The 24,085-nt window shown below is 45.1% G+C and overlaps 1 protein-coding gene across 2 annotated transcripts in view; it reads right to left on the bottom strand.

Moving 5' to 3' along the window:
* Window positions 1-10,837: 10,837 nt before the first annotated feature.
* The window catches only part of CRPPA (CDP-L-ribitol pyrophosphorylase A), a 115,428-nt gene continuing 102,180 nt past the window's right edge, over window positions 10,838-24,085 (bottom strand). For both annotated transcript variants that reach the window (XM_086468321.1, XM_086468320.1), the window contains exon 10: window positions 10,838-10,942. In XM_086468321.1, the coding sequence (XP_086324447.1) occupies window positions 10,838-10,942 (105 nt within the window). The remainder of the gene's footprint in view (window positions 10,943-24,085) is intronic.

Raw genomic sequence — 24,085 nt, forward strand, 5'->3', positions numbered from 1 at the left:
GGACCGGGCCATGGGGATAATGTCCCTGCAGGGCAGCCCCTGTGGGGATCGAGAAGGAGGCTCAGCCTGGAAATGGCTGCCAGGCGGAGAGTAGGGAGGGAGTCTGTTCTCCGGCCGTCTCCTCAGGTGGGGAGCGAGCTGGCCTCCAGCAGGCCTGAGCCTCCATTTTGGGGGATGCAGTCCAGGCCTGGCAGGGTTACGCACACCCTGACCGGCCTTGCTCCCCTAGCACTGAACACACAAGTTGGAAGCTCAGTTTCCTCTATTAAATGCTTTCCAAAAACCCCACAGTTCTTAACAGTGTAGTCACCGGTACAAGTGACAATCCCAGGTCTGTCCGAGAGGGATTTCAGCTCAATTCACGTTGCTGACGCAGAACATAAACAGGGATGAGCTTTTGTAAATCTATTGCACAAAATCAAGTGAGTCAGATGAGAAACATGGCTGGGTAATTTTAATACACTGATAAATTCTGCGGTCCAAGGTCCTTGCCTATATATCAGGTGCATGAGTAATACCCCCTATTATCTCTAGAGCCACTGAAAATGAATGGAGGCCAAGAGAGATTTCCATGGTTCAACTGGTTAATCAAGGGTTCCCTGATACACAGAGTTGTTTTCAGCACTCAAGTATCATCTCAGCAGTAATAAATTTTCCAAGACAACTCTTTTAAGCTTTTACAGTTTTCAATTTACAAAGGACTTCATAAATATGAATACAATCACTGTAACAAATCCTGCTGCGAAGTAGCCATTATTCATATCGCACAGAGGGAGACGCTGAAGCATCGTGTTGTTTACTAACCTGCCAGCGCTCATCTTTCCCTGAGGGGGACTAGCCCCCGCTCTCCTGACTCTCTGTTCTGTACTTTAAACCGGGGACCATGTGCACCATGAGCACTTTGCTCTTTTATGGGGAGAAAACAGAGCAGCAAGTTACAGTGGGGAGCTGAGGGGTCTCTGCGATCAACCATTGGTCTCACCGTCCTGGGACCTTCTCTTTCCTCAAGCAGTCACTGGGTTCTTGGCCTTCTCCGGTCTCTTTCCAGCACCAGTGTCCAGCCTCGCTCCTTGCGGTGTTTACTTAGGCTATGAAGTTCCTTGGAGAAGAGGCACTGCTGCAGAAGTGGCTGGCACACTAATGTGCAGTCCAGATCAGAAACCCAAAGGGATGCATTCAATTTATAGTGATACATGAGTTTCTTCAGAAATAATTTCATTAGACCAGTACCTGGGTCCAAGTGTTGTACCTACCAGTGAACACACAGCACAGTGACAGCCACAGCCCAGAGAGCTTACAGGGGGCGTTCATGTTTATATCTGCAGAGAACCCGAGGCAAGAAATTACCTGGAAATCCATGCCGGAATCGGTAACCAGCAGTCACGCTTCAAAAATGTCCTTGGTAGGGAAAAGGAGACGTCTCTGGTGGTGTAAACAGCAGATCATCCTCTCAGCACTGCTGGCTTCTTTGCCTCCTGTAATAATTTTTATTATGATTATTATTATTACTGCTGTTGTTATTAATTCTTTGGCTTAATTAGATGATACTTGTTTTTTCCTCCCCAAGAGTCCTTTTCTTCAGGACTTCAGGACCGGCCTTCTTTTTCTTCAGTACTTCAGGACTGACCTTCTTTGGCCCTGTAGAAAAAATGAAGAACAAATTCCTCAGATTACCTTCCAATAAAACTTCTATTTTCATGCACATGACGCACCTTCACAGGTAATGACTACTGCATGCTTTTTTACATATATGCTAAAATGCTTTGCCAGAGTAAGACCTACAAGAAAGCTTTTTACGGTCTTTATTTTCACCTGAGTGACCATTTCTTCTTTCATCCAGTGCATTTTTTTATGCACTCTTGCACATTTGTCTTCAAATGTAAACAGAAGGGGTATGATTCACTATATACGATTCTATCTGTCCAAAAGTTAGGCATCTATTTGAAATTAGTTGAATGTCATCGAGGTGCAATCAATTGAAATACGACAGTTTTTCTCACCTGTTTTTATAACTGTTTTGAGTAGGATGAATCGCTTCGTACGCTTCTACGCATAAATGTGCTAAGCGCTCTCGGAAAGTGATGCAGAAAAAATTTACACGTAATTCTAAGCCTCGCTATTGTTTTAAAGCAGTCCGTGCGGTCATCTGTACATAACAACGTTTACCTGGCAGCAAAGACGCAGAAGACCCAAACCTGCGCAGAGATGGTCGCACACGATGTCACCGTGTAAGTGACACCTGGCGTGCGCCAGCAGAGCCCTCACCCCGGAGCGCTCCTCTGCTCCTGGGCTCTCCGCTCTTGCTAGAAGCGGCGCCGCTGTGAAAGCCCAGGATCGTCTGCTTTTCCATAATGCTTGCTAGATGTGAGTGTGTAATCAAAGCCACAACCCAGCCTACCGGTAACCCCCCTGAAATTTCCAACAGAAGTTACTGCTCTAGTTTTCCCGTAACCCGAGGTACAATATTCCATAACCAGGAAAAACACCATTTGACTGCACAGACACAAAGCAGCGTTTTAACTGCAGAGGGCATGAAAGAGCTACTGAACAGCACAGCGTTTTACTCACAAGGTATCATTGCTTGCAACATAATTTTCTACAAGTTTGTCTTCTTCCACACTGAGTATTTACAATATCGTATTTTAATCCTGGGAGATCCTCTGGGGATCCATCTGATTGCTTTCTTGGGGAAAAATACAAACCTAAACCCCATAAGTTATCAGATTGATTCTAGAGGGTATTTCTTTATGACACTTATGGCCTAGAAATCATTCTGTTATGCTCACTTAATCTAATGGATGTCACTTCTTACTGAGGTTTTATTTCCCATTGTACTTCACACTCAAAAATCACTTTTTTTTTCTAATTTGCATACAAGACTGCTAACATAGGATGAGCTGACATTTACCTGCTTACCACTTAATGGCACTTTGAAAACCCCCAGCCATTCACTAACGCTCACTAGAGTCACTGACCATGTCCATCATAGTGCAGTGCAGCTTTTTTCTAAAACTTTTCTGATGCTTTTAACGCTTTCATCAAATTGGGTTTAAGATTCAAAAAAATTAATAATTAAAAAAAAATTTGAGATTTTCACTAAAGTATAAATTATCATTCAAAAAAGCAGTTGAGGATTCATAATTTGAACACAGCATTGCCCAGAACATGCCCATTTGGGTTGTGTTTTAGGGGTTTCTGGAAAACTGCAACAAGTCTTTCTCAGGGCGTGTTTTCAGAGGAATGCCAAAGGTCTGTAAAAACCGCTACCAAGAACCCAGCCGGAGGCAGGTACGTGATGGCAGGAGCGCTCCCAGCCGATAACAAACGCTTTGCCATCCTCCACCCACCCAACCTGATGAGCCTGAATCCCCATTTTCCCACTAACCCACGCGTGCAGCGTGTTTTCCAGCCTCCTCTTTAAGCTGGTGGCATCTTTGCGTTTCCCTCGGTAGTCAGCGGGGCCGACGGCTGCAGAGCCCACCGTGCTCGGGGCTTTTTCAGCCCCTCTCAGTCCCTCAGGTTATCACTGCTGGGAACCAGTGAAGACGGGAGAGCAGAATATGGGCTCTTCCTCTACCATCAGTGCTTGTCTTTAGTTAACTCGGGGAAGATTGTTGATAAAATATGGACGGACACCACCAGAGGGTGCATTGCTGCCGCTGTTAATGCCCGTTCTTACGCTGTAAGTAACCGTGCTGTGGTGTAGCAAAGCTTTGGACAAATCCTGCACCTTCCGCTTCTGTGGAGCTGCCTACATAAAGGTGCACGACGGAAAGCAGGACTAAATACCAAAGTCAGAGAAGCCAGTTGCTTTAAAGAAGAAAAAAAACCAACAAGGAGAAGGAATATACCTTTTGTGCTGTGCATTTCGCAGCTTTTCTTGAAATATCCATCATAAGAGCGCTTCTTTGATCTGCTGCAAGCAGCCACTCCCAGAAGGGGTGAGAGACACCTCGTTTCCTTCCTTCCTTTTCTTATCCTGACCTACCGGTCTGGAATGCAGTTCACCTTTGAGCATTTTCAGACGTATCATTTTCAGAGAGGTTTGCGTGTCACAACACACAACCGGGGCTTACTTCGCTGCCTACAAAGCCTGCGCGTGACAGCCAGGAGCACAGGAGCCACATCGCTGCGTCTGACCCTCCCGTGCTTCACCTCCATATACGCCCTTGTCTGCAGAAGGGGCATAACAGTGTCAGAATAACAAATATTCATCTTGTCCTCAACATAGGCAGGACCTGAGACTGCAAAGGAAAGAAACGAGTGCCCCACGGTGCAGCTGAGCAGCAGTTTAGGCTGATCCGTGCCTGTACGGCTGCAGCCCTACACGTCCCCGGCACATCCCTTTGCACCAGGAATCATAACGTACCTCCTCCCCCCCAAAAGTCGTCCCACCTGGTGACCCTGGACAAAGCTAATCACTTCTGGCAGGGTTAGTTTCCAGCCAGGTAACAGTTCTTCAGCTTCCTCAACTGATGGGCTACACAGCAGCCCAACTCCCACTGCCAGCATACAGGAGAGAGGGACAAAGCGCAGTGTCCAAAGAGGCCAAGACTTTTTCTGTCCCTGCAGACTAGCTTAAACCAAGCACAAAAATCATCCTTTTAGGCTTACTGTGCTGTCACTGTATTCAGAGAGAGTCTCTAAAGAGAGATTTTGAACTCTGAATTGCCCTTTAGATGTGCCCCTGTAACCCCACGTACCAAAGGCCTGTGGGTGCTGGAGCTGGAGTCACAACGAAGCTCCAAAACACAGTTGGCCTTAATCAAGACCATAATGTTGCCCCACCAAATGGCAAGGAAGTTCAGCACAGCATAAAAACACACTTAAAACTGCAGCACAATAAAAATAATGATAATAATAAAACCCCAGCATAACCAGCATGGTTATGTGTGAGCTAGCTGGGGACGGCCGGAGGGAGGAGATGCCACGCATTCTTGAGTGCACTGCAAGGAACTTTTCAGTCCCATTGACTTCAGTGGGGCTTCAGTCAGGCCGGGTCTCTGCTGTGGAAAGGAACTGCTTCACACAGCATCGTGGGGTTCCTCGGGTTTTGTCTCTGAGCAACTCCTGGCAAAGCCACGGGTTTGTAAGTGAAAACACACTTTTTTTTTCCGTCCGCCAGGACTGCAAGCCCTACCTGGATTTGACTTCTTTTCTTTTCTTTCCCTTCTTCTTGTCGCGGCGCTCCTGATCGGTTTGCAAATCTGGCTCCTCGACTAGGTGCTGACTTTACAAACCCAAGTTAATGCTACTGAAGCTGGGGGCGGGGAGAGGGGGGGCCTGACCTTGGAGCGGATTATTTCCCCTTCGGTGGGATGGCTCCGCTTGCAGCTTGACTCCGGCTAATGAGCGGCATCGAGTGTCAGCCCAGCAGCTGCCGCGCAGGAGGTCTGTCCCTCCGGGCGGCTGCTGCCCATCTGCCTGCAGCTGGCAGCGGAAGTGACATCTGTTCTCGGTCCCAGCTGCGAGCAGCGCCGAGGTGCCAAAGCCCCAAACGCCTCAGTTCTCGATCCAGGAGCGAGGAAGGGTTTCTGATGCCAGACCACGGCCTGGCTTGCAGGGGGAGGGAGCGGAGGGGGGGGGGGGGGGGAATCGTCTCCTTCGACGATGGTGGGCTGGGAGGAATGGAAAGGGAGTGACAAATAGGGAGAGAAAGAGCAAGTTACCAGAAGTAGGGGAAAGGATGGGAGAAGAGCGCAGGAGAAGACGGGAATGGCTGAAATGGAAAGGGAACCAGAAATGTGCAGCGACAGGGCCAGTCTGAGGCAAGGAAACAAAAGGAAGGAGGCAGAGTAACGAAGAAGAAAGAGATGCAGAAGTAGCAACAACTAACTAGCCAAGGGAGGCGCTTATCTAAAATGGCTGCTGAACAGGGAAGCGCCTTACGGAGCTGCCCTCTCAGGCGCTACCGAGAGTAGTCTCTTACTCTCATTTATCATATAGTGATCTTATTTATCTTACCATCATTTATCCTTGTAAATGTGTTATAATTCAGCATTGTGGCATTTTAACTGAATTATAATTTCAGTTTCTGAGGCAGGAATATCTGCAGGATGAAGGACAAGATCCATTTCCACCTGAAGACTGAGCAGCGTACTTAACCGGGGAATAAACATATGAAGACATGCCACTGCTCCCCAGGTTGGTGTACGCAAGCTGAGTAAATTCTATCATAAATGTATTTTCACAGTTGGGACTGTTTCCTCAGCACAGGCACTAAAATTGTGGGTTTCAGCCCCCAAAACTAATGGAGTGTTCCTGGAAGAAATAACCAAGGAACATGTATATTGGACAAATGCTTTACAGCCCTGTCAATCAAAATCAACGTATACTGGGAAAAACGCAGTGTCAGTGACTGCTCCTTCCCCTTGGTGCTTGCCAGAAGCACAAGACAAACGGAATTGTGGTAAATAACTGGGCTGAGCGACAGGCCGAGGGAGACAGACATCATAGAAACTTACCAGTCTGAAGCTGAAAGTGCAGGCATTGGGGGCACAAAGATTCAAACCGGGTTTGATACTTTGCCTTCACATCTCACTGTAGGTGCCCAGAGTGGGGCACCAGTCGTTGAACTGGGCACCATTACAAATTCTTCAAAACCAGGTGCAAAAGATTGGACCGATTGAGTTGGGCAGGAATAACCAAAGCGGTTTCTTAGTTTCTCAGAACTCAGCTCTTCAAGGTTGGCTTTAAACAATGTAGTTATTGTTGAACTTTTTATATCACGATTATATATTTCTATAAGATAATGATATAAGATAAAGATAAGATATATATTTATAACTTAATATTTCATAACAGATTTCACCAATGGGAGCCCTTAAAGATATTCTTTTTACAAGTCTCAGCAGCTCTCCCTGTTTTAGTGAGAATCAGCTGTGGTTTTAATAAGTGATCTTTGAAACAAACAAGAGGAAACTCCTCTGAATACCATTCCTTCGCTACCTACACACAGAGAAAAATCGACCATCTAGTAAACTAAGCACCTGATTTAACCAATCTAATAACTAAATACTTTTTTTCCCAGTCAGACAGGAATAAGACTAGTGCGTCTGTCAAATGGACCAGAGAGAATAATCATAAAACTTAAAAAAATACAAGGTTGAGGCGTTACTAACACTCTGAAGGGCTCGATTCATCCCATCACAGGCCGTTTTTACAGCTACCAGCCACGTATATGTCCCAAGCAGCAGAGCAGTCACCCCGGGCCAGGTCAAAGGTAGCTCCCGCCCGGAATTCTGGCTCCTGCAGGAACACCAGCCTGTCCTGAGCCCCAAACCTTCCTCACCAGGAACAAAGGGAAGCCTGCGGTGTCTGCACATCTTGGTGGGTGCTTGAGAAGGTGAACTGGCGTTTGTCAGATCACAGTTATGGGTGAAGAGGAAGGAGATACAAGATAAAAATGCTTTTGCGTATCTGGAAGTAAATGTGCTTTCCTTCAGAAATAAAACCTGAACAACAAGCAGTGCCCAGCAGCAAGTGTCCGAGACAGGGAGAACAGAGCAAAAAACTGTGACCCCTCTCTGGTGGGGTGGCCTCTGGACAGGAAAAGCTGCTGTATCACTGGAAAGTGCAAAGCACTGATCGGGAACCTGACGTGTCTTCGGAGGCTTCTGTTTGGATGGCACCCAGACCGGCGCTGTGGAGATGGCGGGGCTCTGGCGTCACGTCGAACTACAAATCCGAACGCACCAAAAGCGCCAAGGCATCCAGGCACACATCGTCCTGCAGCCTACGTGAGTTATCGAGGTGAGGTAAAAGCTTCACTGGGATATTTTGAAGCCAACCGATTACAATAGGGTCACATCTCACTTTGTTTCTTTTTGCGTTTTGGTTTGGGTTTTTTGTTTGTTTGTTTTTTAATTCCACCATCTTCTGTCCTTTTCTTTCTTTCAATCCTTTTTAGAGGACCACCAAGCCATCTTTTTCAACCTAGGTAGCCTGGAAAGCTAAAGAAAAAAAAAAAAAAAAAAAGATTGTAACTGGAAATTCTTCTGCCAACTGATCTACGACAAATGAAATAATTTAGTTTTCAGATTTTGCATGAAGTGAGTTCGTTTCAACGCACAAATCTAATTCACTCAGCTCTGCCCTTACGAAAAGCATTTCAAGGGCCAGATTCTGTATTCTCTTCTCTGATGAACACTGCCCAAGGAATACTAATTAGAGTGCTTGAGGACTAAGGTAAGCAAGGCTGGCAGAGCCTGAGCTTTTATTTACTCTGTGTTATCTCTGTCCAAATGTTCAAAGCAATATGGGTGGTGACTGATTCACTAGTTAAATTCAAAACAGCATGTGCGTACAAAAGGCTGCCAAGTTTCTCATGTATATTGCTATTTGTGAGACGCTATGCACAGACAAAAACCAATCAACCAGTTTCTTAATTTCATTTTATATCTTTATTCCCATTGTAAGTATTAACAATAATCCAAAAGACCATTTAAATTTCGTTTGGATACACAATAGCATTAATCACAGTCCAGCTTCGGTTTTTTGTTTTGTTTTTTTTCCCTGCAGTTCTAGTATTTTGTGATCTGTTTTAGTAGTTCTGTTGTTGGTGTATTTGCTTCCAGCAAAATAGTTTTCTCAGTGTTCGCAGATTATTTAAAAAGATTGGTAAAGATAAAAAAAAATCCATAATGCAATGATTAACAGTACATTAATAAAGCTCATTACCTTCCGTTTAAGATTAGTACTAAGTATGTTTGATGACCTGAAACTTACTTTTTGTTGTGCATCGTCTGTTCTCTTTTCAAAATAAGTCCATAAACAACCATAATCTATTTTTTCATTACAGCAGCTCATTGCAGTAACATTTTTAATTGGACTGAAATCCTTTTCAGAGAATGAGGTAAGTAAAACAACCCTACAAAGTAAAAGGTTCTGTTTAAGCACATGAGAAGTTACACACAAACCAATGCCAAGGCAGCATCACAATGTATAAATCAGAGTGGAGAGAAAACACGAAGGATTTTCTAACTTCACTTGCTTATTATTTGGGAAGAAGCATCACAGACTGTATTGCAGTCTTCAAGCGAAGAAGAATGGCAAAGTACAGTCAAAGAGACATCTTTCATCATGTCTTTTCAACGCCTGTGAGACAAATTCCTTTGTCAAATTTATTAATGTAAAAGCAAATTCAGAAAACTGGTTTGTGAAAGCTGTCCTGTTAAATTATGAATACTAATAATAAATTCTTTAGCTCCTCATTTATTTGCGTACTCTGCATATGAACAGGCATGAATATATATATATATGAATAAAACATGCCCATTGTATAGCCATACACAGAGCCAATGTGAATGCTTGTCTTGTACAGTGTCAGAAAAGGACAGACTGTTAATCAAAGTAGAGAGGAGAGAGAAGTAAAGAAGAAAGCAGACGATGCACGAGAACTTCGTTAGTTGCTTTAGGATTACTTCGGTGTGGAAGAAAGCATGAGCTTTGGGTACAGAACAGTCAGCGAACAACTGCTTTATCATGCAATGAAGGAAGTTTGGGATCAACATCAGCTTCTAAAAGGGATTTAAAACAGAGATGTAGACAGTCAAGTGAAAGGAAAGAGGAAGGGGAAGGTGACCAAGCGCGCATCATGCTATCCTACGTTTTGTCTGAGCACCAGAGGGAGAGAAACGTGGTGGGAGTACGGGGAGAAATGCTGGTTTCAGAGGGAAACTTGCTGAACTGACAGTGTTCTCACTCAGGACAGACTGAAGGGGGACTCACTGGACACTTCTGGTGGGGATACTTCTCTAAGACCTCATGCCAGTCACGGCAGGTATGTGAGACACTGACCCAGCCCCTTCAGGAGCTGCGGGAGAGATGGAATTCCCGAGTCTGACAGGAAGTGAGGGACAAGGACCGTCCTCTTCTTTATTGCTCTTGGTGGCTGTGATACCTGGAGACAATCCACACAGTAACCATCTCACCTTCCTGTCCCAACTTTCCACACCTGAATATCAACATTGCATATATTCGAGCTCCTAACACCCAGTTCTCTCCCCTGCTCTCTAACACCTACCTAGGCTAACCAGCGAGAGGTGGGAGTCGTGCTCTTGTAGACGAGCAAACCGAACCTTCCTGTTTCGCCATTACCTACAGATTGGGTCGCCAAACATTTTTTTTTTGGGTCTTAACCCTTTTCTCTTCCTTCAAGCCTGCGTGACCCAGCGCTCAGCGGAGCGACCGGAGCTAGTTCTGAACGGCGGCCCACGGGTCCTGGCAGAAGTGCAGCCCTAAGGGTGCTACAGCCAGAGCAAACTGCAGCTGGGGTTTAGCAGCACCTCGCTGTCCCCGGGCGCATCTTTCCTTCGATTCGAGGTTACCTTCACTCCCTGGAGGACGGGGCCCTGACCCTTCAAATGCTTCTTCCGACGTGCGTTCCTGTTGCTGTCAGGGACACTGTACAATGAGCTCTACATTCACTAACAGGTACAGCAGCAATTCTTAAATAATTTCATATAAAGATGATGAGCTGTGCTTTAGGATCATTTTGGTTTAAATAATATTTATTTCATGCGGTCCTAGAGTACATGGGTTAAGGACAACTCTGTATGAACGCTTTGGTGTCCTCTGTGCACCTTTTTAAGTGATCAGTGCCTCACAGAAACGTTTCAGTGTCATTCCTCACAGTATGCACCCAGTGTATCTCAGAATGATTTGTATTTCATTTTACACTTTATATACAATATCAGCCTTGCATTTTAAGTATCAAAAATATGTTATTAAAAGATCTTTACAAGTAAATGTCATAAACCCAGAGTTCGATTCAAGACCTTTGGTGAATGGATGATGAAAAAGAAACATTTCCAATAGCTACACATAATTTACGGTCCTATGCTACCAACAGCTGGCCAATCAGCTCCGGGTTTCTGTCTTTTATTAATGCCAGGATAAGAGCAGCACCAGAATTTACTGTCTCCTGAAGCAGCAAATGGTCCTGGGGAAAAAAAAAAAAAAAAAGAGAGAGAGCAGGGAAAACAATATGATAAGAAAAGTGCAAAGAGTAAATATTTAAAATCAAATTTCAAGTATGTAAAATTACCGTAAGATCGTTGAAAAAAAAAAACACTCAAACTTTTATTTGTACTTATTTGAACTTCTAAAACTTGTATTTTAAGGAAACACAATCTCATCGTAATATCCATTTTCCAATCTCTATGATGATTTTAAAAGCAAAATTATTTTTTAAAAAGGACTATATTTTAACTGCTACAATTAATGCCATCTATCCAGAGACCACCAAAACAGAAGCTCGATTCTGTCACTTGCTACCTAAAAGGCACCCAGAATTTTGGGTTTGAAAACACTGGAACAAAATGGAAGATTTAATTGAGTAGCACAGTTAAAGACCTGTAGCTTTAAGCACCTACCGAATCCCATCTGTAGTCTCCAAACTAAACTCACAAAGGCATTTAAGCACTGGGACTGCAGTACTGCAGGCTGATCTTTGCATCAAATCCCTTTAAAAAGTAGTCTGGTTTTGATAGGCAAGTATAGAGACCAACACAGGAAGAAGTCATAAAATGAGACTTTGATTCTGTGCTGCTAACTGAGCGCTCCAGCTCACATTTGAAAGAGTCCTTTGTCCAATTGCCAAGTTTCCTTAATTGTACGGACTATAAAGGGTTGGCCTCTTGCTACCAGTAACATTTTCATTTGCACGCTGGGAAAATATCAATAGGTGTAGCCAGGCACATACACGTCCCTGGAGGAAGAAATAGGAGGGAACAATTTCTGTGAAGCAACAGAGAAAAAGAACCAAAACTCCAGGGAGAATCTAGAAGAGTTTCAAATACAGCAGGGGAGCCACAAAGAGAAAGCAACAGCTGTTCTCCACGGCCATGATGGATAAAACTGGAAGCGATAGGCTTAAGGGAACTTAAACTGGGATGTAAGAAGTCAGGAAAGCTGTTCAAACAGTAAGGACTGGTACACAATGGAACGGGTTATTGGACAGATCAAGGGAACTCAACATTAGGGTCCTGTAAGATGAGACCCGTGTACACACCAAACGGGATGCAGGTACAGCTTCCTGCCCGGGGCCCGAGGATGGAGCAGTTTGATTCTCTGTCTTTTCACCACTGTTTTTCTAAGGTTCTGCATCAAGGAAGAATTTGTAGAAGACGTTTAAGAAACTTGGATTCGTGGAGAAAAAGGAAACAGTTTCAACAACTTACTTATACAAAAATGTAACGTTAAAACCTGCTTTTTCGGGAATAAGGGACCTACGTACTCAGCTGGCACAGAGGGGAGCTGGAGACGAAGTAGCTGAGGTTGAAGGAAAAGCTGAAAGGGGAAGGGTGGCCCTGGAACACTCTCAATGTTGGAGAGGGGCCAGAGGGGGGCCACAAAAATGATCAGAGGACTGAAGCACCTCCCCCGAGAGGACAGGCTGAGAGAGTTGGGGTTGTTCAGCCTGGAGGAGGCTCTGGGGAGAGCTTATGGCCTTCCAGTACTTAAAGGGGGCTTACGAGAAAGTTGGGGACAGACTTTTTAGTAGGGCCTGTAGCAACAGGACAAGGGGTGATGGTTCTAAACTAAAAGAGGGCAGATTTAGATGAGAGGTAAGGAAGAAATTTTTTACAATGAGGGTGGTGAAACACTGGCACAGGCTGCCCAGAGAGGTGGTCGATGCTCCATCCCTGGAAACACTCAACGTTGGGTTGGACGGGGCTCTGAGCAGCCTGATCCAGCTAAAGCTGTCCCTGCTCACCGCAGGGGGCTGGACCAAACGGCCACTAAAGGTCCCTTCCAACCCAACCCATTCTGTGATATTAACTTGGCGCTTTCTGTAAACGCCAGGAAACCTGCAGAGAGGTAACTGGATAGAAGTAGGAATAGCTAATTTATACCGGATTCTTTTATCATTCCTGGGAAAATGGCATCTCTATTCGACTAGAATTTTGTCCTAAAAATCACTGAATAAGTACGCCGTTACAATTTGTAACCCCCCAAAAGAGTACACTCCTCACAAGTTCACGTTATCTATTCTAATACGCAGTAACATTATTTGTTCGTGTTCTGTGAAACTGCTCACCACAGCTGTGTCTTGCTGTTCACCGAGCGGCACCTCCCGCTCAGTTAAGCAAGGAGTGCGGAAGGGTGCTCAGGTCCTGCTCCTCCAGTACCCTTCGGCATGGACCGAGGGTGCAAAGAGGAGCTCAGAATCCCCTACTCCAGTTTGGCAGAGGTTTCACTCCCTCGCTTCCCACGGGTATAACTGCTGTATAACGCACACGGAGAGCGGAAGGCGGGCGCGTACGCCCGCTCAGCCAGCCAACTCTGCAGCCGCCTGCAAGATCTGGCAGCGCATTTCTCGCTCTTCAGCAATGCCCCTCATCCCTTTTTGTCCCGTTTGTCTCGAGAAGCACTTCACAATTACAGACACTGTTTTCCAAATGGGCTTCCAGCCATCTCTGAAGTTGGCTGGAGGTGTACATTTTTTTTTCCCATTTCACAAAAAAAAGAAATAAAATACACCTGGCCAGGAATGCTCTTCATGTTTCTCTCAATAAATCTTTCCACATCCTCTGTTGGTTACTGGATTCGGTACACATTCCTTTGCAGTAATAAATTATTTAAGTTTTTGAACATAAAAGGAAGCAAGAGAAAGAAATTTAACTTTCACAAGAGAGATTGAAAGTGACACTGTAGGATTCCTTTAGACTGAAAAAAGTTTTTTCTAAAGTTAAACCTAAGGCTTTAGTGCTAATTTCCATGTTCTGAAGGAAAGACAAGCAAAAAATGATGAGCAGTATCTGTAACACAGGCAACACGGCACAGTGATGTGTACAAAAACCTGCACGCACAAGTGGTCTATAAACCACACTGAAATCGACCGGTGAATTGCAATTTGCTCAAAAAGAGAAACAAAAAGGTAAGCAGCATTTGCAAGTTTTACAATTACTTCACTTCTAATGATCTCATCACGAATGCTGTAACTGTTCAGAAAACCTACTGGTTCCTGTCTTTCTTAGAATCAAGAATACAACGGCAAGCACAATGAACTGCCAGACAGGATTGGTCCCTGTAAGTCTGGTTTTTGGAAATAACCAGAAGTGTATCCTTTAAGTGAATATACATTACCCTATTTAAGATAGCAAATGTAATAAAAAGATATTCTTAATTTTATCCAGTTACAATTGATGGTTAAATGACGTCATGAAGCATGTCCTGAAGCTTTCAACAGGGCAGTCCCTTCCAGTATTTATCACGGGGGTTACTAATTTTTAGATTTATGCTGTTGCTCCTTCCCGGTAACACCGTCCCAGCCTGATCTCAGGGTCACCTACTCGCTGAACGGTGCCCAGCACCTGGGCCTACGAGCCAGCCTCTGAGTGCAGGAGAAACTCATGCCACAGAGGTCAAGTACGTGCTGCTTTGAACTTGCTTTATTCTCACAGCCACAGTCTTACTGGAAAGAGGTAGTAAATAACGTGAAGAACTGGACTCTTCCAGGAATTTCAAAATCATTGTATATCCTGTATCTTTCTGAGAATCAAAAGCCACTCCTATGCTAGGAATCATTATTGTAGTAGCCGACGGTCATAGCCTGTGCTTGATTTATAACTTTTGTTGATCATTTCTAGTGCCTACTATCACGAAAAAGAGAACAGAAGAAGAAATTCTAGCAACTGAAAGAGAACACGTTGCTCAAAGCGTAGGCATAACGCTGGCTGACACAATGGTTAAGATATATCTTAAGTATTCTTTCCTCTCCTCTGAATCCCGCTGGGAATTTATTTCTTTTTAAGCCATTACTGTGCACATAAGTGGTTATTTTCAATATGCCACAATGACACTTAACTTTTTCCTAAGTAGTTATATGTAATTTGGATGCCAGCAGTGTTTATGAAGAATATTAAGAAGAATTAAACTGACAGAATTCAACAACAACCCAGGAAACAGAAAGAATCTTGTGGGTCTTTATTAATTTGCAGTTAAACAAGCGAACACTTCAAGTCCCCCGGCTACACCCTTGGAACACCCATGTTTCTGACACTGCAGTGTGATTTCTGGCACCAGTGCCGATCACGGCTGATGGCGCCTACAGGGAGGCTTCAGTAAGGATGCCAGGACAAATTTCACCTACCACACCTAACTCGATCGCACACACAGGCCTCCAACCCTCTTTTCTATTCAATGGCACAGCACTCAATCTTTCAAAAACCCCATTACGAGCTACAGGAAGTCAAATCATCACGCAGAACCAGGTCTTCACATGTCTAATTGCCTGACGTGTTCGCCTATATTGTAACCACGATAAAAACCAGGAGGTAAGAGCAGAACGATGGAGACAAATCCTCACGGAGCCCCCGAGAGCCCTCGCACGTTACCGCCCACCCACCGCTCAGCGCGGCAAATCCCGAGCGCGTGCGGAGAGCACGGAGAAGGGCCCTCAGCCCGCCGGGCGGTGAGCGCGCACCCCGGCCCCGCGCTGGAGGGATCCAACACGAACCATTCTTCCCCTCGTCAACACAACCCTTACAGAAAGACCGTGACCTTTAAATTAGACTCTGAGGCACAACGACTTGAATGGATTAACGAGCGGAGTTCCACATGATCAAGTGGTGTGCCACGATCCCCCCCGAACCATTGTGATATTCACCGTCTATTCATTTCATCCAGTTGCCCTAAATGAGTCTCTTGTAAAAAGAAGAAAACAAACCCCCTAACATTTCTTGGCCATTAATAAATAGAATTTTTTATTGTTTGAACAGATGATTAACTACATTTATAAGCTAAAACCAAAACTTTTACCACTTTATATTTATGTACTTTGGAAAAGAAAGTACTCAGAAACACTGCCAACCTTATAAACCATAAATCCACATAACAGCACTTTGATTCCAAAATAAAATATCCACTTTGTCTGTTATTAAATAGTAAAAATATTCCAACATAACCATATTGTGTGATGGTTGTAACTCACACTCAGAATTTATTTGATGTAGAGTTACTGACTGCAGGGGTTTTCTGGTCTGCAGAGTAGGACTGGGAATGGATACAGGGACAGAGTTAAAGTTGCGTTTGGAATATGCAATCTGATATTCTACAAATGTGCATTTATTTAAGAAACTGTGAGGATATCTGAATATTTACTGACATTCCCCTAACGATTCATTTCCTTGCTTCAATCTGTTTAGGATTTTTTTTTTTTTTTTCCCCCAGCTGGAACTTCACATACATGCATTTCAATTTACATATGTACTAGTTCAGTTTAAGCACAGCTTGAAAATCACACACGACCCTTTTTAGCTCAAAAAAAAAAAAAAAAAAAAAAAAAAAAGCCTCTGCAGGTATCACCTCTGCTGCGCACTGCACCCCTCCAAAAGAATACGACAGCTGTGTTCCATCCTTTGCCCCCTCTTTTGCTGTAATGCGATTTGACTTTCCATTTCATACCAAACGACGAGAATCCTAACGTTAGCCCTGATGACATCGCTGACGGGAAACCTGGAAACGTGATGTCAAGGTGCTGCTGGACGCGGGGAACCGCGGGATCGCCGCGGTTACGTCGGTCCCAGGCCCAGGAGGAGGGCCGGGCACGCCATGCCCCTGCCCTCGCGGTTCCATTGTAAGCCCGCGCCCTGGCCCAGCTCGGGCTCCTGCCAGCTAACATGTTCCCAGACAATGGCTGGGCACGGTTCAGGGGACAGCGCAGGCCAGGGACTGCTCCCAGGGGACGGGCTGAATGAGGCCACCCTCTTTTCGGAAAACGAGCGCTCAGCCACATGGGCGTGAGGCATGCTGTGCCTTTTAGCCCTGGGACAAGAGACCCGTCCCTGGCCTGTTTTACTTACCAGTAGAGATGGAGCCTACATATCGCTGGGAAGTGACAGTTGTGCCTTTCTCTCCCTGCCCCAATGCATCAAGAACACATAGAACGACGATCAAATAACCCACCCCCCCGGAATGAGGCTCAGATCCCATGCAGCTACCGCGTAAACACAGTCATTTAAAGAAAGATTAACTGCTCTGTGGACATTTTTCCCACCAAAACAGAGGAGAGAAGGACAAACCACGCTGCAAGGCAGCACTTGGGCTGTACTGCACATTCCTGCCACCTTAGGGAAAAAGGCTGGAGCCCGCAGAAGGTCCACGTGACGGAGCACGCCCAGCGCTCCCTTCCGCAGGGGGGCCTGGGCACACAGCAGGCGCACCACAAGGCATGAGCGGGAGAGAAAAGGGCTGAAACAAGTCTGTGTTCTGGCAAGCATCTTGCAAAAGTCTATGTTGACAGTTCGAGAGGAGCTGCTGTTAATTTAAAACGCCACGGGATGCTGCAGTTTGTACTGAGGCTATACCAGGTGTCTCCAAATCTCGCCTGATGCCACGTACTGACAGTCTTTTATTTGCACTGAGTAGAGAATCCGGTCTCCAAACCTCTGTACTTGAACTTTTCTTCTCCAATTAATATTTTTCACTTTAAAAGATGATCTGAAGAGGGACCGAGGTTCTTCCACTACCAGAAATGAATCGTATCACGTGGTTTGGCATTTACTCTCACCATGAGGAATTCTCTGGTAGATTCGTGAAGAAGCATTTTTCCCTACTCAAGAGATGTAGTGGCATGCATCTCCATATTAAAGCAAGCTCCATTTCTGTAGCAGTACAAATTAATCTGAAGTCTCCTTTCTTCTTAAAATGCTTTCACATCACATTTTTTAATCCATGTGCCAAAGGATCTATTGATAAGTGACATCTCATACATAATATCAATGCGGCAATCTACCTCAGTAAGAAGATAGCTATGCAGATCATTCTAAGATAAGAAAACTATTTCTCTGAATATGTTTAGGTTTCCTTTCAAGTAATACGTAAATAATTAAGATAGCATTTGAGTTCAGGTAAGTAGCTGGGTTCAAAGTTATTTGAGCAGGTTCACAACTGAACCTCTGTATACACAGCCCGCTTCCTTGCTGAACTAGGAAAATACAATCGATTCTTCATTAGCGTCTACTCCTCAAAATACAAAGAATTTAGAAATCTAGATAGTCAGGACGCAACGAGAATCGAGAAAAGAGACGAGCGGCACGGGAAGAACCAAGTTGTCACTGGGCTAATGAAGGCCCCTTAGTTAATGAACTCTGAGTCAGCTCCCTGCAGTTAAAGTGTTGTCCATCCATGCTACAATCAACCCAAACCCGGATAAACTGGGCATAAACATGTGATGCTGTACTGTGTCTCTCTCTCCTGTACCGTTCAGCAACCACGCCTCTTCTAGTTTGTCGTAAGAGAACGGAGAGCCGTCAACATTTAAAACAACTGAGTGGATACACTGAGGGCAGAGGAGTACTTAAGATCTTCTGGAGTCTGTAAGGATCATGTCCCTAATGCCACTGTGCGTATCTTTTCACCTAAGAGTCACAGATTTAAAACTGAAGGTGGTAAACATCGCTCTTTTGTTAAAAAAACCCCACCGAAACCCCAGTACAAACAAACAAACAGAAACCCAAACAGGATTAATTCCTTTCTCTCGTATGAATGGAATAGACAGAATTGCCCACAATTGGCAGTTTCAAAACAGCTCCATTATCTACATGTTCTGCAGCCTGTAGGTGACCAGGGTTCAGTACCCTTCTTTGTGTGTGGTAGTTAATCCACCCCCCCAGCTCACACTTTTTTTTGGATCAAAATTCCTGGGCAGGAATACCCAATCCATGTACAGTCGCCGTGTCACAACAGAGAGATGAGATGACTCCAGCCTAGACGCTACTCCAGATGCCTGAGAAGCGACTGAAAAGCTCTGCTCTGACTTTTGCTCTGAACATTTGTTCATTTGATATAAAACAGACAAGCAGTGTTTGGAGCAGACCCGAGCTCGGTGACAATGCCTCTGTCACCTGCGGACCTAGGCTTTGTATTTCCTTGTTCTTGTCCTTTCCAATTTTTTTCTTCTTCCTTGTAAGAAAAATTGTTAGTGCGGTTATACTGAATAATCAAACAAAATTCCTGGACCAAAAAATTCTCTGAAGAGTTTGTTATAAAGTGCATTTTCATCACATTCAGTCATTGCAGCTTAAGCAAGAGTTTCATTCAGCACTTAACCACTATCTGATCGAAGCTCTTGGCAAGAGCGACTACGCCAGTAGTGACGGCACAACCGTCTGTCAACCACCTTTCCCTCTGCGTTGTTCAAAAAGGCACCCAACGCTTGAGCCAGCAGCCTGCTCTGCCACCTGCGTGCCACGGGTACAAAACCACTGGCAGATGGTTTTCTACGTATCGCTGGGAAGTGACAGTTGTGCCTTTCTCTCCCTGCCCCAATGCATCAAGAACACATAGAACGACGATCAAATAACCCACCCCCCCGGAATGAGGCTCAGATCCCATGCAGCTACCGCGTAAACACAGTCATTTAAAGAAAGATTAACTGCTCTGTGGACATTTTTCCCACCAAAACAGAGGAGAGAAGGACAAACCACGCTGCAAGGCAGCACTTGGGCTGTACTGCACATTCCTGCCACCTTAGGGAAAAAGGCTGGAGCCCGCAGAAGGTCCACGTGACGGAGCACGCCCAACCACCAGATGTGGTTGTCTGCAAAAGTATATTATGTGTTTGAGGTTTCTTAGAGGTGGTCTCTTAATACAGTGTGTTACCAAGACAGACTGTAATATGAAATGTATTCATGTTAATAGACGTTACTGTACTACTTACAGGCCCTGTGAGGTATCACTCTGGTAACCTTGTAAAAGGTTTTTAGGGGGAAGGAAAAAATGCTTCTCACTATGAATATAGGAACATACGTATGCGGCGCAGGAGACTTGCCTTCTCCTCTGACAACCAGCACGGGGCAAGACTGGGCTGGAGTCGAGTGAAGCTGCGGCAAGTCCTTCCTCTGGCTTCAGAAAGCTTTGGATCCACCCGACAGCACCGACGAATCCACGAGGGAGTGGGATTTCAGCCTTCCAGCCTGCAGCAGCACGTAACAGCCTTTCCCTCAGCGTGTCCGTGTGGTGGATCCTCGGCTGCCTGCTCCGCTGTCGGAGTCTCTAAGTGCTTGGATGGGCTGCGGCGGTACGTTTCGCAGGCGGCCCGGAGCCCAGAGCAGACCCATCGCCCCTACACGTGCGGACAAAAGGGGTGAAGTAGCGCTGGCCTCCTGCAAAACCTAACGCCCCAGTCGTGCAAATCATTCACAGACTTGCAGCGCACCCGGCTCCGAGCGACGACGGAGCAGCTACGGGTCACGTCCGAATGCGTTTGGCACACGGGGCTCGCAGCAGAGCAGAAGTGGTTTAGCACAGTTTGGCTGATTTTCTGCTATTACAAAGTGAGAAATAAGCACCTCCAGGCCCAGTTTCACTCGATGACTGGTGTTTTAGCCCTAATCGGCAGTAAGTAGGAAGGCAAAAATGCGTATGTAGGGTGGACGGAGAGAAGTGGTGGGGGAACAAGCTAGGAGAGAGGGGAAAAGAAGGAACAGCAGAGGGAAAAGATTTAAGCACACGGCTATCTCAACCCTCAAAATATAAAGCCATGCCATTGCTAAAGAGCAGGAGAGGTTACTGTCAATGCCAGAGGCTCTGTGTGATAGGCAAACTGTGTCATATACCGCAGGTAATAAAAACAAACAAAAAAATCTTCAAAGAACAGAGTGGCACATTTCTACCCAGTGAAATCTGAGGTCCTCAGTATATACTGTCGTAAAGGTATAAGCAGGTAAGCGTCACATATCTGAATGCTTCTCTTGACTTTTAGAGCACTATGACATCGTTACTTAGGAACTGACAAGACCTGCCTGATGGGGACAGAGAAAGCAATACAGCACTTCGTATAGACTTCTAGCCTGAGCAAACAAGTACACACTTTATGGTAAATTTAGCACAGTATACTTCGATATTCCAGGTTTTTTCTTTCTGTCCCATATTATACTGACAACATAGATTGGTCATTGCACTTTTCAAGAAAAAAATGAACCCGTCAGTCTGCCAACATCCACGCAGCACAAGACGTGAAACGCTCCAGCCACCACGGCTTACAGAGCGTCGCATACAAACGTGCAGGAGCGGTTTCCTGTAATTTGGGACCCACGATTTGTGCCGGTGATTGCCGGTGTTCTACAGAACGACCGGGCAGCTTCTAATTAGAGACTGCACCAACACGGGAAGGTCTTTGGAAAGAATGAGTGATGCCTTTGAATCTCCCGGGGCGCGCTGAAAAGCAGCGCAGAGGAGACGTGAGCATTCCTTCCATTCTCTCAGCCCAAAGCACACTCTTCTCCCCTCCTACAGGTGCTAACTTCATATGGAGTATTACGCATGACAGACATCCGGCTCTCCCAAAAAAGAAGAGGCACGCTTCCACCCCTTTCAATCTAAGTGTTCTGTTCAGTCATTAAAATCTTCATGATACAACTCCCACAGAGCGTGAATAATCTGAAATACAAGCACAGGGCTGCAGTAACTAGTGCAGTGGAAACATTCCTCTTGATTACAGATAATTTATTTGAGATGGTTCAGAGGAAAAACTCTATAACCTACCAAAAACCAAAATTAAAAATTCTCCTTTGGGGAAAGAAATAAACAAAACCCAAGAGATTCTGAGGGGGAAAGTATGTGTACACATGTGCTAGGCTATTGTTCACATCCCAGCCTTGTGGCTTCCAAGCTTTTCGGATGACAATATCAGTCAGTGGGGTAAAGGCCACATTCCAATCTTGGTTACGGAAACACAAACCAAAGTAACTACAGGATTACGAGCCCAGTTACTTTGCAGTTGCAGAGACTGGAATTGAACTTTAAACTCTGTATTTTGCTACAGACGACCTAATACGTAACTGTTCTTAATCTGCTCTCAAAATTTCAAAAGCAGCTTTAAAGTAACTCAAATGTCAGTGTTTCGGGCGGTGAGACACAGCGAGAGGGAGGGGCTGCCCAGAAGCTTATTGTTAAGCATTTGGTATCACAGACTTCCCTAATTTGATACTCTCGATTAAATCTAGCCAGTGGCTTGCAAGTGGCTGTCAAATTGCACCATCTCATCATTCTGTGAGGAGGGACTGATCGCAGAATGAATCATAAAGCCTTCCTTCAAGTTACACACCGACATTTGAAAACATCCTTGAACCCCACCTTAACACAGAAAATCGAATGTCCATCCTGTATCTTTCATCTAATCACTCAAATTCTGCTTCTTTGACTGCATCTGTGTGATGTTGAGGCACAGCTCATGTCCCACCTCTGACTTCTTTTCCTGTCTACAGCCTACCGGAGGGCAAAAAATATAAATTCCTTACAAATCAAAACTTTTATGTAAGGCCAAGCTAGTCTACTTTCCCCGAAAAATAAAAATACCAGACTGATGAAGTGTCCAGAAATGAGAGAAAAAGTTTCAAGGACATGAGGTGACATGTCTCCTTGGAGAGTAAGAGGAGAGGAGTCAGCAGGGGAAAAACAAGTTACAACACTAGGTTATTAATAAAGATTCATTCCCTTCGTCTCTCACACCAATACGACATTTTAATACATTAATTTTGCAGTAATTCTGATTGTTCTCAACGTCCCTTTGCACAGAACACGGACTTGTTCCCAGCTCCCAAGCAGTGTTCACGCAGTGAATGCAATAAGCAGGAAAGGAACCTGCATTTCTTGCAAGCACGAATAATTCTAAGAGCAAAGGAGCCCTAAACACAAGTGCACTCAAATATACTCAAATGCACTCAAAAATACTCAAATGCACTCAAAACTGCTGTGAATGGAGAAAGTGTATTGGCCTTTGTCCGTTGTTCTCTTGCAGGTACGTTGCCCACACAACGTTTACCTACACACTTAAGTCTGGACAGTTTATCTGAGCAGCACCCTAGGACATCAACTGAATGAATCCCTACCCAGAATGCACAAAGAAATAATACTAATAATTTCCAAAACCAAACTTTCCATTTCTCTGTTCTCTATTTCTTTGTCCTCCTTAGTTCATAGGCTAAAGCCAGTGCAAACAGAGCGTTTGCCCTTTCTTAGCTGGAAATTAAAGCTTTCAGGAAGCAAAGGAGGGCACATAGAGACTTTATTAATCCCAGAGTAAAGATGGCTCTTGAAGTCAGGTGCGAGCAGAGGCGCTGGGCCCAGAAAGCAGCAGCAAACAGCCCGTGTCCAGTCCAACAGACGGGGCGGAGAAGAATCATAAGCGCAGCCTGGGAAACCACCGCAGCAAAGTGCTCGGCTTTCCCCGAGTGGCTGAGAGGAAGGGGGAGCATGGGCCACACCGCACCTTTCCGTGGAAGCGTGGATGGCAGTAAGGGACGGGCGGGGCTGTGGGGTGTAGTGTCCTGTTTGGAGACACAACTGAAACACCCTCAAGCCAGCCAGCTTGCCAGCAGGACGACCGAACAGCACTAAATGTCAACGAGGACTAATCACACTGCGCTTGCTTTCTCGGCTGGGCTTTGCAGCCCCCAGGCAGCCCGTGCTGGGGTGGCTGCTCTGAGCCTGGGCCCCCACCTGATCATCCCTCCGTAGCTTGGATCGCACGGAGCAGTCAGACTCCTGCCGCTGGCTACTGGTGAAACGATCCCAAGCTGGGAGGCAACTCGCCGGTTTCCAAAAAAAAACCCCCTCCGAGCACAAGCCCAGGGAGAGGGAGGCAGAAGAGGGCCCATAACTTGCCTTGGAGCGAAAACACAGCAAACAGAGCAGGTTGCACCGTTCCTCAGGGTGCACCAGTAAATCCTTGTCCTTCAACTCAAAATGTATAAACCTTACAGTTGTAAGGGGACAGATGTGCTTGGTTTAGACTCTAGTTTTCTTTTAGGCTACGAAAGTCCAGCTACACCACAAAGATAGAGCTCGCAGATGTTCTCTTACATAAAAATCAGGGTTTGCCAAGACAGGCTTCTCTTTCTTTCTGCCAGCTAGTATCAGCCCAAACCATGTAACACAATAGCCTGTCTATACACAAATAAAGGCACTCAGAATGAAAATATATCCAAGCGATAAAACTCTTGTAAAACAACAAAACAAAATTGTTTTGTGCTTTTAGAAAAACGGCTATTTTAAAACTTCAAAAAGAAACGGAAAGAAATAAAAAAGGAACAAAGGAATGAATCTTGCTTTAGCAGATGGATTAATTGTTCACCAT

This window comes from Leptosomus discolor, chromosome 7 (genome assembly GCF_034619465.1).
Source record: "Leptosomus discolor isolate bLepDis1 chromosome 7, bLepDis1.hap2, whole genome shotgun sequence".
Taxonomy (NCBI): Eukaryota; Metazoa; Chordata; class Aves; order Leptosomiformes; family Leptosomidae; genus Leptosomus; species Leptosomus discolor.